The 14,677-nt window shown below is 32.9% G+C and overlaps 2 protein-coding genes across 2 annotated transcripts; one reads left to right on the top strand and one right to left on the bottom strand.

The window, feature by feature from the left end:
• Window positions 1-247: 247 nt before the first annotated feature.
• On the top strand, window positions 248-5,393 carry LOC145059445 (Nucleic acid-binding proteins superfamily). The gene is made up of 9 exons (XM_079007301.1): window positions 248-675; window positions 924-1,083; window positions 1,211-1,272; window positions 1,389-1,548; window positions 1,673-1,793; window positions 1,902-1,983; window positions 4,782-4,873; window positions 4,951-5,029; window positions 5,125-5,393. Exons 1-9 carry the CDS (start codon window positions 400-402, stop codon window positions 5,257-5,259), a joined length of 1,167 nt encoding a protein of 388 aa, XP_078863427.1. The 5' UTR covers window positions 248-399; the 3' UTR covers window positions 5,260-5,393.
• On the bottom strand, window positions 5,240-6,492 carry LOC145059446 (oil body-associated protein 1A-like). Its single transcript, XM_079007302.1, has 3 exons — window positions 6,207-6,492; window positions 5,726-6,129; window positions 5,240-5,649 (listed from the first exon to the last, which is right to left on the bottom strand). The coding sequence occupies exons 1-3, from the start codon at window positions 6,341-6,343 to the stop codon at window positions 5,459-5,461; spliced, it is 732 nt and encodes a 243-aa protein (XP_078863428.1). The 5' UTR covers window positions 6,344-6,492; the 3' UTR covers window positions 5,240-5,458.
• Window positions 6,493-14,677: the final 8,185 nt, after the last annotated feature.

Raw genomic sequence — 14,677 nt, 5'->3', positions numbered from 1 at the left:
TCCGGTTTTGTTTTTCACTCAATTCGGTATTCTATATATTTGAATCGATAGAGTTAGTACCATGCTAATAACAATGAAACGTTAAGAAATATGGATCAAAATTACAAAAGAAAAACTTAAAAGAGGAACTAAAAATGTAATTTAGTGTTATATAATTTTAGTAGATTTAAGATTTAAAATACAGTTGAGTTGATAATTTAGGGATGTGGATTCGTGGTGTAAGAAATATAGGAGCAAATGGGAGAAACGACAACATGTGGGCATGAACAAGACACGACGACACACAGACTAATCCAATCTTCTCATCTTCCGATCGTTATGTTATCCATGGAGGAAGTCCCATTGCTTCTCTAGTTCTCTTCATATCCTAAACCTTCTTCATCTCTCCGCCACCGGAAAATGCAATTCTCCGCCGCAATAGGATCGCCATATTCCTCCGTCTCTCGTATAGCTTTTCTCTCTCACTTACTCGCCACCGATGTTTCTGCTACGAAAACACCACCGCTAACTTGGAACTATTCCACCACCAATTTCTTCATTTGTCGAAGCTCTTTAACCCCCAAAAAACCCTCACCTTCGATTCCAGCCCCCAAGGTTTCCACCTCCGACGACACCTCGAAAACTCAGCTCCTGGATCTTATTGACGAAGACGACGACGTCGTTCGCCAAGCTCGGGTGTGCTTTTATTCTCTTTCTACTTCAATTTTTCTGTTAGTGTACTGTTTCCACCATTTGACCCAATATCACTTAACACATTATACATAACTGACTTAATTGTGATTCACAAAGCTAATTTCAGAAACTAGATAATCAATCCCAGCAATGTATCCCTAATGATCGATATATGAACATGAAGAAGAAACATTATTGTGTTCATTGGTTCTCAATTTTGTATCTAAAACTTTGTTTCTGCAAAGAAGTAGAGATCTGCTGATTGGAAAGCAGCAAGAGCTCATTATGAGAACGGAATTGTATATCAAGGCAGAATTGAGGGATCCAATGGAGGTGGTTTACTAATTCGATTTTATTCTCTTGTTGGATTTCTTCCATATCCACAATTGAGCCCATCTCACTATTGTAAAGGTATGTTTTTTCAACCCCATAACTTATCGTAATTTGAATTCAAAATCAGAAGATTTTTTTGACATTGAATTCTTGTAATTACTCATCATCTCACCTCTAATTATGTTGTTCATTGTAAATCATGTAGAACCAGAAAAGTCCATCCAAGAGATTGCAAAAACACTAACGGGTACTCTTATTTCCGTTAAGGTACTTTTCTACTTATAATTGAAAACTAAGTTTCTTGGGTTTCTAAACCTTAAATTCTACAAAATAAATAAATAAATAAACCCGACAATCACACCAGTGTACTAAATGCATGTTAGGTGATTCATGCGGAAGAGGAGAAAAGAAAACTTATATTCTCCGAAAAAGAAGCTACGTGGTCAAAGTATTCAAATAGTGTAAAAGTTGGAAATGTTTATGATGCAAGAGTTGGATCGGTTGAAGACTATGGTGCCTTTGCTCACTTGCGATTTCCTGATGGTAAGTTGGTAACTAAGAAGTTAGTTTTGTAGATATGTAAAAAAATATAAGGACATTTCAGTCATTTTGCTTCCAGAGGAATTTTTATAAAAAATTGTAAAACACGTTTATTGTTGTGTCGTAGGTTGTTATCATCTTACTGGACTTGTACATGTTTCGGAGGTGTCGTGGGATTTGGTTCAGGATGTGAGAGATATCTTGAATGAGGGCGATTTAGTCAAGGTCAAAGTCATTGGTGTCGATAGGTGAATTTTTTTTGGGTGCTATTTTGTTTTAATTTTCTGGATATAATAAAATTTGGGGAATGGAACGTTTTTGGAATTATTTTCTTTTAATTAGAGAGCATATTGCAGGAATAAATCAAGAATTACATTGTCAATAAAGCAACTGGAGGAAGATCCGCTGCTAGAAACTTTGGAGAAAGTCATCCCTCAGGTATAAAGGATAGAATGACTTAATAAATTATAAGGATACGATGACTTAATAAATTATACCAAAAAACCTAACTTAAATTATCTACCTATTTGTTCTTATTTTTGATCTCTTCGTCTCTTCTCATTTTAATATCAATGAATATTATTAAAATTAATAAATATCCTAAAAATTGTTTGTTGCAATATAAAGATGAAGAGAAATCAAATACTCTCCTATCTTTTTCTTTTTACTTACCTTCTATCCATTAAAATAATAGTGATAAATGTCATATTTTGATAAAATTAATTATATTTTAAGACATTTGTCATTATTTTACATGGATAGAAAGATACGTAGCAAGAAAAATAGGGGGATATTTATTTTTTCAAAGATAAATTAGTCGTTTGTGGAACTTATTCGGTCTCGAAAAAATCATGTCCGGTATATTGGACATTCCAATGGAACATGTAATCCAAGTTTAACTATGTTTACTAAATTGGCTAAACATAAAATGATAAAAGATAAAGAAGAACGAAGAAAAATAAGGTGTCTAATTTTCTTAGCCAACCTATATATAACATTTATAAGCTAGTTTGTCTTTTAATTTTTTGTAATTTAATATTTGATAAAACAATTAAAATTGTTTATAAACTAATTTTAAAAAAACTAATTTAAATAGATTATTAATAATTTTACGATGTTTTTACCATAAATTTTCTTAATACATCTCAATCTTTATATATACTAAGGTTTTCAAGATCGGGATCCTATATATGATTGTTTTTGAGTTTATAAGATTGGGATTGGAATCCTATGATCCCACAAAGAAACATATTTTAACTTATAAATTCAAAACATTAAAATATCTCCAATATTCATTTTTTCGTTTATAACCTATAAAAACTTCTAAACATTAGAAAAAAAAAAATAGACGGTAAACCGGTAAAGAGTAAAAATCATAAAATGGTAAATTTAATTGAACTTTTTTAATATTTTGATTTTTTTTTTCTTTTTAAAAAAAATAAAGGAGGGTGAGATCGAATCTAAGGGTGTGCAAGAATTAATCAATCCAATTATAAACCGACGGATTGGATTGGATTGGATATCCAATTATATTTGGATTGGATCGGATGCGAAATTTGAAAATCCAATTTGATTAGATTGGTTATTGGATCATCCTAAAAATCTAATGGATAACCGAATATAACCGATCCAATTGGATATCTTGTTTTAGTTAAAATATCCAATATTATTGTCCAAATCCAATTAATGTTATTAATAATTCAATACAAATAAGGTGAAGATTTGAAGTTAATGTTACTTAGTTAGTCTTACTTAGCATAATTGTCTGCAATTTTATTTTTGTTATTATAGTTATAGTTGGATATTCAATAGAAAGATATTAGAATTAGTTTGATAATGGATGACCGATGGATTAAACCAATCAAAAATATACAATGGATTAAATCGATATAATCCAACATCCAATTGGATTGATTCATTTATTTATATTGAGTTGGAATGGATCGGTTGACAAAATCCAATGTCCAATACATTGGATTGTATCGGTTCCATCAAAATCCATAGAGTTGAACCGATGAACACCCTTAATCTGATCGGATCCGGATTCTATGATCCTACGATCTTACTTGCAATCCTACTTAGATACGATTCGTATGCGATCCGACTCATTTGTCATACCTACGATCGTAGGATCATACGATCAAAGATCGTGATTTTGACAACCTTAAATTACATACATGTTTTTTTATATGTTTTTTATGTAATTTTATTTTATATTTGTTAGCTTTTAAAACTATATTACTTTGTTCATCCAGACAAAAAATCTTCCAACATAACATAATTTTGTTATATTTTTCAATGAAAAATATGTCTATATATACTCTAATAGTTTGAATTTTTTTTTTACCACATGTCACACTCAATCAATTTGTCAAATGTCATTTTGTGGTTATTTTGAATTAATTTCTTTTCCACATGTCATTTTATGGGTTTTTCTATTTTAATAAATTTAACATAATACTTTAATATAATAATTACAATAAATATAATAATAAATGAATATCAATTTCATTAATGGATTTATCTTCTTATTTTAAAATTTCTAAATTAAAGTTCATTAGTTTATTTTGTTTATTTATTTAAATTTAAAAGATAAAAAAATCAGTTTTAATAATTCATTTTTTTTCTTATTTTCTTATAAATTCAAAGTTCTTAACTAAGATCTTTATATTTAATTTTTTTTAATTAACTAATGTAATACATGTGTCTTACACCTAGTATATTATAATGTTTTTATTTATTTGCAGTTTATTTAATATTATAAAACAATATATATAATATATTAGATTTTTTATTGGACTTTCATTTTTATTTATTTATTTATCCTTTCTAAAGAAAAAACCTTTAGATTTTTTCGTTTGCCGTTTTTTTAAAGATTTACATTCGACAATCTTTTTGTTTGGACCAGTTTTTTTCTTCATTTTTCATGTTTATAATGTTCACAAACATTTTGTTTGGGCCAGTTAACATATTGTTGTATATAGTCCTACAATTTTTAAACATAAATTAATACATTAAAACTTGCAAAATGTTTGAACTTTTATGTTAAGGTTAAATTACTTAAATTAGTAACATATTGTTGTATATAATCCCAAAATTCCTAAATCTAAATTAATACATTAAAATTTGTAAAATGTTTGAACTTTGAACTTAATAATTAGGTTAAAGTTCAATTACTTAAACATCATGTATACGGATGAGAATAAATAATAACGACTCTAACGTATCATATGCAGGATAATTCAGGTGGTTCTCCTTCGGAAGACTATGTCATCGACCCACTTCCAGGTCTCGAAACAATTGTCGAAGAACTAAAACGAGAAGAAGGGTAATGATCATTCATATTCATATTCATATTCAATTAAACCATCTATCGTTTCTCACGTCTCTCATTTCCTCAAACAGCATAATCGACATAAAAATAACTCGTCAAGGATTCGAGAAACGAGTTGTATCACAGGATCTCCAACTTTGGCTATCAAATGTAATAAGTTTTGCTTTATATAATCATCAATTCATCGATCAAAATCCACTGTAATCAAGTTTCAAATCTCATCATCTTTCTTCAAACTGTTACAGGCACCCCCTAATGGAAATCAGTTCACACTCCTTGCTCGAGCAGGAAGACAAGTACAGGAAATACAACTCGTAACTTCACTCGATCAAGATGGGATCAAATTTGCATTACAGAGAGTTTTGGAGCGAGTTCCATGATTTCTTCAAATTTCGTAATATACGTAAAGAGTTATTACAGAGATCCAGATCCTACTTATTGTACAGAAATCACATTAAACCTGCAACTATCGTCGTTTTTTTACTGATGTATGCTGTTCGTGTTCTTCCTTTCATAGCATCAGTTTCTTTATTATTCTAGAAAAAAAGAACATAACAAAAACATAAAAATGGAGCTTCTTCAAACGAAAACCCTAGGAATAGGTTCCAGAGTAGGGTGGCCGGAAGGCTTGCAATCGATCTCTCGTACAACAGTTTTGAGTCCGACTCCACCGGCGTTTGCTTTTGGGTGAATTCCTAGGGTTAAACCTTCCATATACGCTCTGTTTTCCCTTTCCTTTTGGAACGAAACACCATAGCGAGACTCCACTTCTGTAATAATAATCGATCGATAAGAGTTCTTACACAGGTGCTAAAAATGGCGGAAATCAGGAAATGTAAATTGTACCTTTAGCGAGATTAGGGTAGAGTTGGCCATCACGAGTTAGAGCCATCATAATCTGTGGGAGACCTAGGGGAAGCTGATCGCCTCTATCCACCTGCCAAAAGTGAATCGTCTTCCCGTAAGTTTTCGCCACCTTCTCCAGATCTTGCCGCTCAACCGGACCAGGGACGCCGGGAAGGAAAAGGACGCCGCTCTTCACCTCATACTCGTGGCTGTGCCACATCGGTTTTTCTGAATCCGGCAAGGTTAAGAACAGTTTTTCTGTTACGATGTATTCAACTCCGATTAACCGGGCGTCGGCGTCTGGACGATCGTAGATCAAGCACTGTCTCATTTCCTCGTTTTGATGGCCGCAGTAGTGGTGCGCTTCCACTTGTCGCGTCATGTCGTCGGCGTAAAAGTGAAATCTAATCAAAAATCAATAAAAGTTATTACTCCATTATTTGGATCACAATTGAATCTGTAATTTATGATTTAAACTTACGCGCAGAGGTGTTGGTGGATTTGTTTGGTTGGGCCAAACGATTGGATGGTGGAGGCGGCGGTGTCTACTAGGGAGGTGCCGACGTGGGTCTTTTCTCCGGGAATTTCAGTGTGGGGTGCTACGTTAATTGGATACATTTTCGATGTGATTGCTTTTATGAAAAGATCAGCGATGGCGATCTCCGGTGAGATTGATGGAGGGGGAAGGGTTCTTATTCTTAAAGCTCGGGGGGTGACTGGCTGAGTTGTGTAGTGTTACAGGTGGCAATGAAGGTGGACATAGGTGGCGGATTATGTTAACCACGTGGCAAGATGCATGCTTCTTTACCCCTTAAACGGTATAATATAAACGTTTTTTCGTTTGACTATTTCCTAGAATGGAAATGTTGTAGGAATGTGACGCGTGGAAACAACGGTTTCAAAGGGGATTCTAGAGAGTGGTAACATTTGTAGGATAGTGTCACATCAACTTTTTTTTTTTTTTTTTCTTCCTGTTATATCATTTTTTTTTGCTTTCACCCTGTTAGCAACTTTTTTTTAGGATATCCGGAATTGAGGGTTATTTCACGCGTGGGATCCTATGTGGCAAGCCAATCCAGGCGTGAACACCGCCCCAAGCTTCGGTAGGTTGGCTGTGAAGTGCCAAGACACATAAGATGGCTGACTAATGGTTATGACATGTGACTGATACCTTAGAGAAGTTTTTATTAGGAAGAGAGATTCCACAACCAACCCACTAGGTTGTGGAGAGAAAATAGTAACTGTCATAACCATTTAGTTATGTATTTAGTTTTCCGAATTTTACAAACTTGTGATTGTATTTGAAGATCCTTTGTTGATCAGTATGACTATTGTTAACAATTTATAATTATTTTTTTAGTGTTACGTCTTAAACCAAAACCTTCGTGTTCATGTAGTTGATAGATTTGGTTAAATAGATTTAAATTATAGTGGTTAATGGAAAAAAAAGGTTTGCTCTGATTCTAAGGCTTCATGATGCCGACAAAACTACTTTTCTTCATATGTTGAAAGAGCGGTTTATTTGTGTTTGTAGGAAAAACATCACATGCTTTTCGGTCCATGTCGTCGATCATTGTGATTCTATTCTGTTTTGGTAGTACTGGAGATATCAGCTCTCTTTCTTTGATCATTTTCTTACTTGAATTCTTATACTGACAATTACAAGTGTTGAGTAATCAAGGGGGACTGCATGCTATTAAATAGAGCCATCGTTTTATTATTACCTCTAGAATTAATGGCAATTCAAGATCTTAACTGATTAGGGAACAGTTTTATTATTACCTCTAGAAATAATGGGAAATTGTATGTCATGCTATTAAATAGAGCCATTGTTTTTCGTGTTTATATGTTGGAATTGTACCAGTTGTTGATGTCAATGGTTGGATATTTATATATTTATCGGTTCATTGGATGGGGTTTTTACTTGATTTCACCATGGGGCATTCTTAAGAAATTTCCAACAACAAATGTTATTGATATAGTGATGGAAGTTAATCAGATTCTTGATTGTTCTCGGTATGCATTGCATGGCCAAACACATTTTGAAACTTGTAATGCTTTATATTCATGTAATGATATTATTTAACTCCCAATTCACGATTGCAAGGACGACTATAAGACAATATTTTGTAATCCATATATTTTTAAAGGTGTTTTATGTGAAAGAAAGAGATTGTTATTCATGAAAAGACATGTAGAGTTGTTTACAAAGTTTCAAGAAAGTTGTTGAGTTTTTCTCAAGCGCATCATGGTTACACTTGGGACTATCACAAGGAAAAGTCCCCCCCCCCCCTCTTACAATATTGTCAAATATACCCTCACCATACTTAAGAAATAGGTACTACCTGTAGTACCAGGAATCATGGTATGTTTACTTGGAATATTGATTAATTCTACTTTTTTTTTTTTTTAAGAAATCTAAACTTCATAAAACCATTTTGGTTGTGTAAACAAGGGGAGAATCTTAAATGGAAGCTATAATGAACCTACATGCAAAATAGACGGTTAGAGATTTGAAACCTTGATAATGGACCAGTTTTTTTTCTTTTAGATTAAACATAGTATAACTCAGAAAGAACAAATACTATTTTTTATTTTAATATATTTTATGTAAATTACAAAAATTGTCCTTGTGGTTTTATATTTTATGTGTTTTGTCTAATAATTGAAAAATTTTCAATTTTGGTTTTGTCCAATAATTGAAAATGTTAAGGCTCTCACCAAGGCACATAACCTATATTTGGTTGACATATATATTTTATTATTTGTCGATATTTATATTTATATATATATTTATATATATATATATATATATATATATATATATATATATATATATATATATATATATATATATATATTTATATAAAAGAGATTTTTACTTGTATCATATGTATTTGAAAAACTTTTCAATTTCTTTCTATTAATTATTATAAATTGGTTAATAGTGTTAATTTAATGCAAAAACTGAATTATAATAATAAATTAATTAAACCACAATATTAAAATATCATATTTTATTTTTCTTTATAAAATTCTGACATTAACGTTTTAACATATCATAGTTAACTTGTTAGTTTATATATGGTGTCATATGTAAGCAATTATCATTTTATAGTCACAGTTTTTATATAATTTATGATTTTATACAAAGTAGTTGAATTATGAATTTCAATATAATGTTAAACGGTTAATTTAAATCAAAATTTTAGATAAACTTGAAAACAATCGAGAAGCTTTTTTATAAATAGTTAAAAGTTATAAATTATATTGTTAAACCTAAATTGTAATCCTAAATTAACAAAAAAAAAAACCATGAAACTATGTTTTATAATCATTAAGAATTTTTAAATAAATAGCTTAAAAATAACTTATAGTTAAAAGTAATATAAAAAATTATAGCGTTATCTTTAAAAACAAAAACAATGTTTGTTGTTTTAAATAGTTACAATCAAAGAAACTAACTATGGTCATCAAATAAATTTTAAAAATGCTAAATTTCTGAAACCAAATTAAAATAATTAAAAGTTTTCAAATCCGTTATTTTAAATAATTTACAACAACAATAGTTAAAAGTAACATTATATAAAAAAAAATATATTGTTACATTTAAAAACAAAAACAATGTTTGATATTTTAAATAATTACAATGATATAAATTAAAAAAATCTTAAGCAAATAAATTTTTTAAAGTTAATTAATCATAACAAAAACTATAAATATCATTAAACCATATATTTTATTTAATTATATTCATGAATAACCCGCAAGTAGAGGTCATTGAGACAATTGAGATTATAGAACTTTAAAAGATTTTTACATTATCATATAAATCAAAACAAACAATGTTTTTACCAACTTATTATAAGATTTATTATATAAGAGCAAACAACAATGTCATTGATATATTTAAAAAACATATATTTGTAAAAAATTCAAATATATTTTTGTATTCTGCGCAACACTCAGGTATTTCGTATAAAGCAAACGTTATTTCTTCAACTTCATGCATTTGAAACTTCCAAGACTATTCAACTTATATAATTTAATTTATGATGATTGAAATGTTGTGATTTGTAACTTCCAAAACTCTTCAAATCATGTTATATAATTGATGGGTTAAATGAAATATTTAGCGTGTATAAGAACATTGTAGCTTGCATATTGCATGTATGTCAATACAAAATGATAGATTATATTGGTAGAGTTTGAAGAGTTATACGAGTGGTTCCATGGATGTAAGAGAGCAATTGTAACTATTCTAAATGTAAATGTAAATTTGGTGCATGTAAAGTTTTATATATTAACCAAGCTTCAAATTTGAATATGTGTTTAAAGGTATACTTGAGAATTTTTTTTTTAATTTTATATGTTATGGAACTTTTTATAACCACAAGATGATGAATTGGGACTAATAAGTACTTCTCATGAGCTTCTGGTAAATCAATCTTTAAGCTACATGTATGTGTCTTTATGTCGTCTTTCTCTTTTATGTTAAGACAATCTATTTCTCTGTCCAAAAGAAGATTATTCAAAATGTATTTTATGCTATTAGTTATATACTATGTTAGTTTCTATCATTTATTTTGTTGTAAATAACATCGTTGAAACGTCTGATAATTGATTTTGATAATGTTGTGATAAGTCGGAGATGGTAGGATTGAGATCAAGGGTGGTTATCGAGCTGGTTCCTTCTCCTGATATCACAGTACAAAGAAAAGAGATGATCTTTAGACAACGCCTGGGAGTGGTTCCTAGGACGAAGCTCCGACGATCAAGTTAGAATTAATTCCGAGAGAAGATAGAGAATGTCTGAGAGAAAAAGAGTCTAGTCCCCTTCTCCATGGGGAAGAAGGGTTCTTTTACCTGATCGGGAGGAACGTGCCTCCTAACTGATTCTGTTGAGCCTTCCCTCATGAAACGAGACGTGGCAGATCCGTATTGAAGGATCCTCCATCACGTCTTTCTATCTCGTTCCCCCATTGGGTAGAGGGGAATCTTTGATATAATGATGATTGTGGCTGTCGTCAAATAGGAAAGTGGAGCTCTCCGATTGGCTCTATGTTTTCCAGGGTATTTCTCCTGGGGAGAAGAGGGTAAGGCGTAGTTATGCCCCTTAACCACCATACTAGCGAGTCCATGCAGGCGGAGGCCCGACCTTGGCCTCATACTGGATATGACCAGACCAGACTCTAGCTAGGCCAAGCATGGCGCTAGTTTGACATTACTTCTTTAACGTTTTTCCTGAGGGATACGTTAACAGATAAAAAAAAGTTTACAATTATTATTCCAAATTATTGGTCATAGTGATGGATAAGAAAGAATGATTATAAATATGATATGAATTTATTGTTGAAAACCAAAGATTATTTATGTGTTATACAAATACATTCATTATGTTCTCTCAAAATTTATATGTATGTATCCATTTTTTTAAATGTTTTTTTATAGTAATTATAATGCTTGGTTTATGGTATGAAATTATTTTCCCATTTGTTTATATTTTCTTTGGGACTCAGCGTGTTGGAAGCCTCAACACGACATGTCGAGATGACTTTGGCCGCGAAGATTAATGAACCAACATAGTGTGTCGAGGTTCCTCAACACGGCGTGTTGGCAGTTGGGAAGGAAACCCTAATTTTTAGGGTGTTGCACCCTCTTTCAAGGCCTTAAGTCCCTTGGCTAGCCTCCTTACCAGCCTCCTCTATCCAGAAACCTTATAATCGAGCATCATCTTTCTTTGTTGTGTGTGCATGAGCTTGAAACCTTAGGTGTTCATTTTTGGTGCTTTTGAAGGAACTTAAGAAGCTTGGAGTTGCTTGGCTTGAAGAAGAGGACTTGGATCCAGAATCACCATCTTCTTTGCCAAGTTTTTGAGGTATCAAGTTCTCACCTTGCTTGTTAGTTGCTTAGATCTCTTCTTGGGTTAGATGGTATGCTTTTAGCCATGGTTGGGTAGATGTTGGGGATTAGGACGTCCCAAATGCTTATTCTTTCAGATCTAAGGTCTACATGAACTCTTTTGGCATAAAGGTGCCAACTTTATGGACTTAAGGGCTTCATGTATTCATTAAGCCCTTATTTTAGTCCCTTTTAGGAATTTGAGCTTCTCCTAGCCATGCATGAGCATGAAGTTGGAAACTTTACGTGGCTTTCCATATTTAAGGGATCATATCTACATTTTGGTGCTATGTATTTGACGATTAAGTGCTTAATGATTAAGCTCTCACTCTTTTAAGCCTAGGGTTTGGGTTTTAGACCCACTTCGATGGTCCTTAGGGGTAAAGTCGGAAACTTTACTCTTCTAGATTTCGTTTTTTGTTGAGATCTGAGTTTTGGAATTCATGGATTCGTTGAAAACAGCTTAATGCATTAAACTGTTGGACTTTAAGAGAACTCGTGTGTTTGTTGGCAAACACGGCGAGTTGGCTTGGTTTTCCCCAATCTGAAGTTGGTAAAGAAACATGGCGTCTTGACGGATGACTCGGCGTGTTGGGCCTTCAGGGACTGTTGACCTTTGACTTTTATCTTTGAGCAAGTATGACCTGGGGGTACTTGAGGCAATCGGATTGGTAGCTAAGGAATGCTCATTGTTGTCTATTAGGGGTTGGGTAGAGCTGATATTCGGAGTCAGGACCTATTCAACTATCGTCCAGCATTCGAGGTGAGTTTCCTTATTGGTTTAGCGGGTCTAAGGCACCAAGGCCAACCCTCGTTTGGTTATGTTATTATACTTGTTGTATGTATGATACTTGTATGTACTTGCATATGTATCTTTATTAGGCGGTGCCCGTTATGTGAGTGTGGGCGTGGACCATATCTTACTATTACCTGAGTGTGGGCGGGGCCCGTATCTAATTAGTATCCGAGTGTGGGCAGGGACCATATCTCATTAGGTGGGGCCCGTTATTCGAGTGTGGGGGCGACCCGTATCTCACTATTATTCTAATGTGGGCAGGGTCTGTATCTCAATTAGACGGGGCCCGTTATATGTGCTTACAATTTAAATTTATGTTTCAGGTACTTCCGGTTCCAATGGGAAGAGCTCGAGTTGACTACATTGCACACACCATTGGGATTCCACATTTAATATTTACTCTGATTTTGATAACATTTGATACATTGGTTTTGTTGAGTTGTATCAATGATATTTGAAAATACTATCTTATGTATTAAAAAAAATTGGGACCATATTTTTGGATGTTGCAGTAATAAAAATAAGTACTCTATTATATCTTGTTACATTAGTCAATTTCATTTTTCCTATTCGTTCTTCACCTTAAAGTTAAAGTAAAAATTAAGAAAATATTAATACTTTTATAGGAAATTATAAGTTATAAAAATATACTTCATGTGTAATACTCCCCATTCCCTAACCCACTCTTAACATTTTTTTTTAAAGATTGGTGTTGGTACTTAACAATCACTATAGCTTTCAATTTCAAATCATTATTTTACTTGGACCCTTCATTCCATTCCAAGGGTTATTTGAAAAGAGTTGAAAAAAATGAGTTTTGTCGCATCAATGGTTAATTCAACATGAGTTTTTTTATAACAATGTTTTTATACATCAAATGTATGTTAATTTCTAAATATTCATTTTGAATGATTTATAAGTGTTTAATAATTTTTGTTTGATGTAAATGTTATACTAAATGTTGTAATGTTTTTATGTTTTTAAAAATTGTAGTATTTTTCCACATTATTCTTTGTTTGTTTTATATACAAATTATAACATCCTCTTCCGGATTGTTTTATGATTTAAGGCTTGTAGGTCGTAATCTGGGTATGAGAAGGTTTTGAGGATTTAAGGGAGAAAGTCTAGGCCAACTATGGACATGTATAGGGTAGCGTGTGTGATAAAAGACTTTGGGTTGTACTTTAGAGACCAAGAGTATCAGAGAAGGCGTTGGCTCGATTTTTATGAACTTTGGGTTTTGTTCATGGATTTTTGAGGCTTTGATAAGTTACTCGAAGCGTAGGGCTTCTCGCCACCTTTCCATGGATATAAGGTTCGTTGGAAACGGACTTATAACGAAGAAGATATGATAGTTTGAAGTTTTAGTAAGATTAGTCCTTATTAAGAAATGGGTGGCAATTGGGTACGTTAGGCATACACTTGATTACACGCAACGTACTTATGCGCTTTTCATGATCGTGAATGTCACCTAGTATCTTGGGCGTACCAGAGGGTACGATGGGCGTACTATGTCCAGAAAGAAAACCCTAATATTTTGGAGTGTCCCTATTTAAGGAACATGATGGCCTCATTTCCAGCCACCATTTCCAGTATCCAATCCCTCTCAAACCCTAATCATGTTTCTCTAGCTTGTATGAGGGTGTATGGCTCATTTGAGTGTTCTTATGGAGCTTGTGGTGAAGAAGGAATGAAAGCTTGTGCTTCTAGCTTGTGGATCTGAGTTCTAACCTAGTTGGTGCATCCTCTAGAGGTATCAAGTTTGAAACTTGCTCATTGTTGTGATAGTTTTGGTTTTGGGTCCATTTTTAGGGTTTTATGTCCCAATCTTGAAGATTTATGAGTTTAATGAACTCCAGAGCATAATACATGTCCTTTCATGAGTATTTGGTCATCTAGATTCACAAAAATGGGATCTTGGTCGTCCAGACCTACCTATGCATGTGTTAAGATGAGTAACGAGAGTCCCAATGAAGTTGGGTCCCATTAAGACATGCAAAATGATACATTCGCCAACTTTATCAGTTAGGAGCTTGCAATGAAGCCTCCCTGAGGCTTGGATGCTTTTGGCCGAAGTGGTTAAGTCGCAAATGGAATTTTTGGGTCTGAGTGTTACGCCCCGTGTACTGATCTAGTTGCCCCAATCAGGATCTACGTGTACGCTGAGCGTACCAGGGGAGGTATGTCACAACTAGCAATTTAGGGCTTAGATTGTGAACTTGTACACAATAACTTCCTCCATGTAACCTTGTTGC

Source organism: Lactuca serriola, chromosome 6, assembly GCF_051521515.1.
Source record: "Lactuca serriola cultivar US96UC23 chromosome 6, Lser_US96UC23_V15, whole genome shotgun sequence".
Lineage (NCBI taxonomy): Eukaryota > Viridiplantae > Streptophyta > Magnoliopsida > Asterales > Asteraceae > Lactuca > Lactuca serriola.
This window is presented reverse-complemented; position numbering and strand designations above follow the sequence as displayed.

What these genes read in the sequence shown, in the direction of transcription:
- LOC145059445 (XM_079007301.1), top strand. Translation starts at nt 400, where the DNA reads ATGCAATTCTCCGCCGCAATAGGATCGCCATATTCCTCCGTCTCTCGT. An exon ending in CCCATCTCACTATTGTAAAG is followed by an intron (nt 1,084 to 1,210) that starts GTATGTTTTTTC and finishes TAAATCATGTAG; the next exon opens with AACCAGAAAAGTCCATCCAA. An exon ending in TCACTTGCGATTTCCTGATG is followed by an intron (nt 1,549 to 1,672) that starts GTAAGTTGGTAA and finishes GTTGTGTCGTAG; the next exon opens with GTTGTTATCATCTTACTGGA.
- LOC145059446 (XM_079007302.1), bottom strand. Translation starts at nt 6,343, where the DNA reads ATGTATCCAATTAACGTAGCACCCCACACTGAAATTCCCGGAGAAAAG. An exon ending in ATCCACCAACACCTCTGCGC is followed by an intron (nt 6,130 to 6,206) that starts GTAAGTTTAAAT and finishes ATTTTTGATTAG; the next exon opens with ATTTCACTTTTACGCCGACG. An exon ending in CTACCCTAATCTCGCTAAAG is followed by an intron (nt 5,650 to 5,725) that starts GTACAATTTACA and finishes TTATTATTACAG; the next exon opens with AAGTGGAGTCTCGCTATGGT.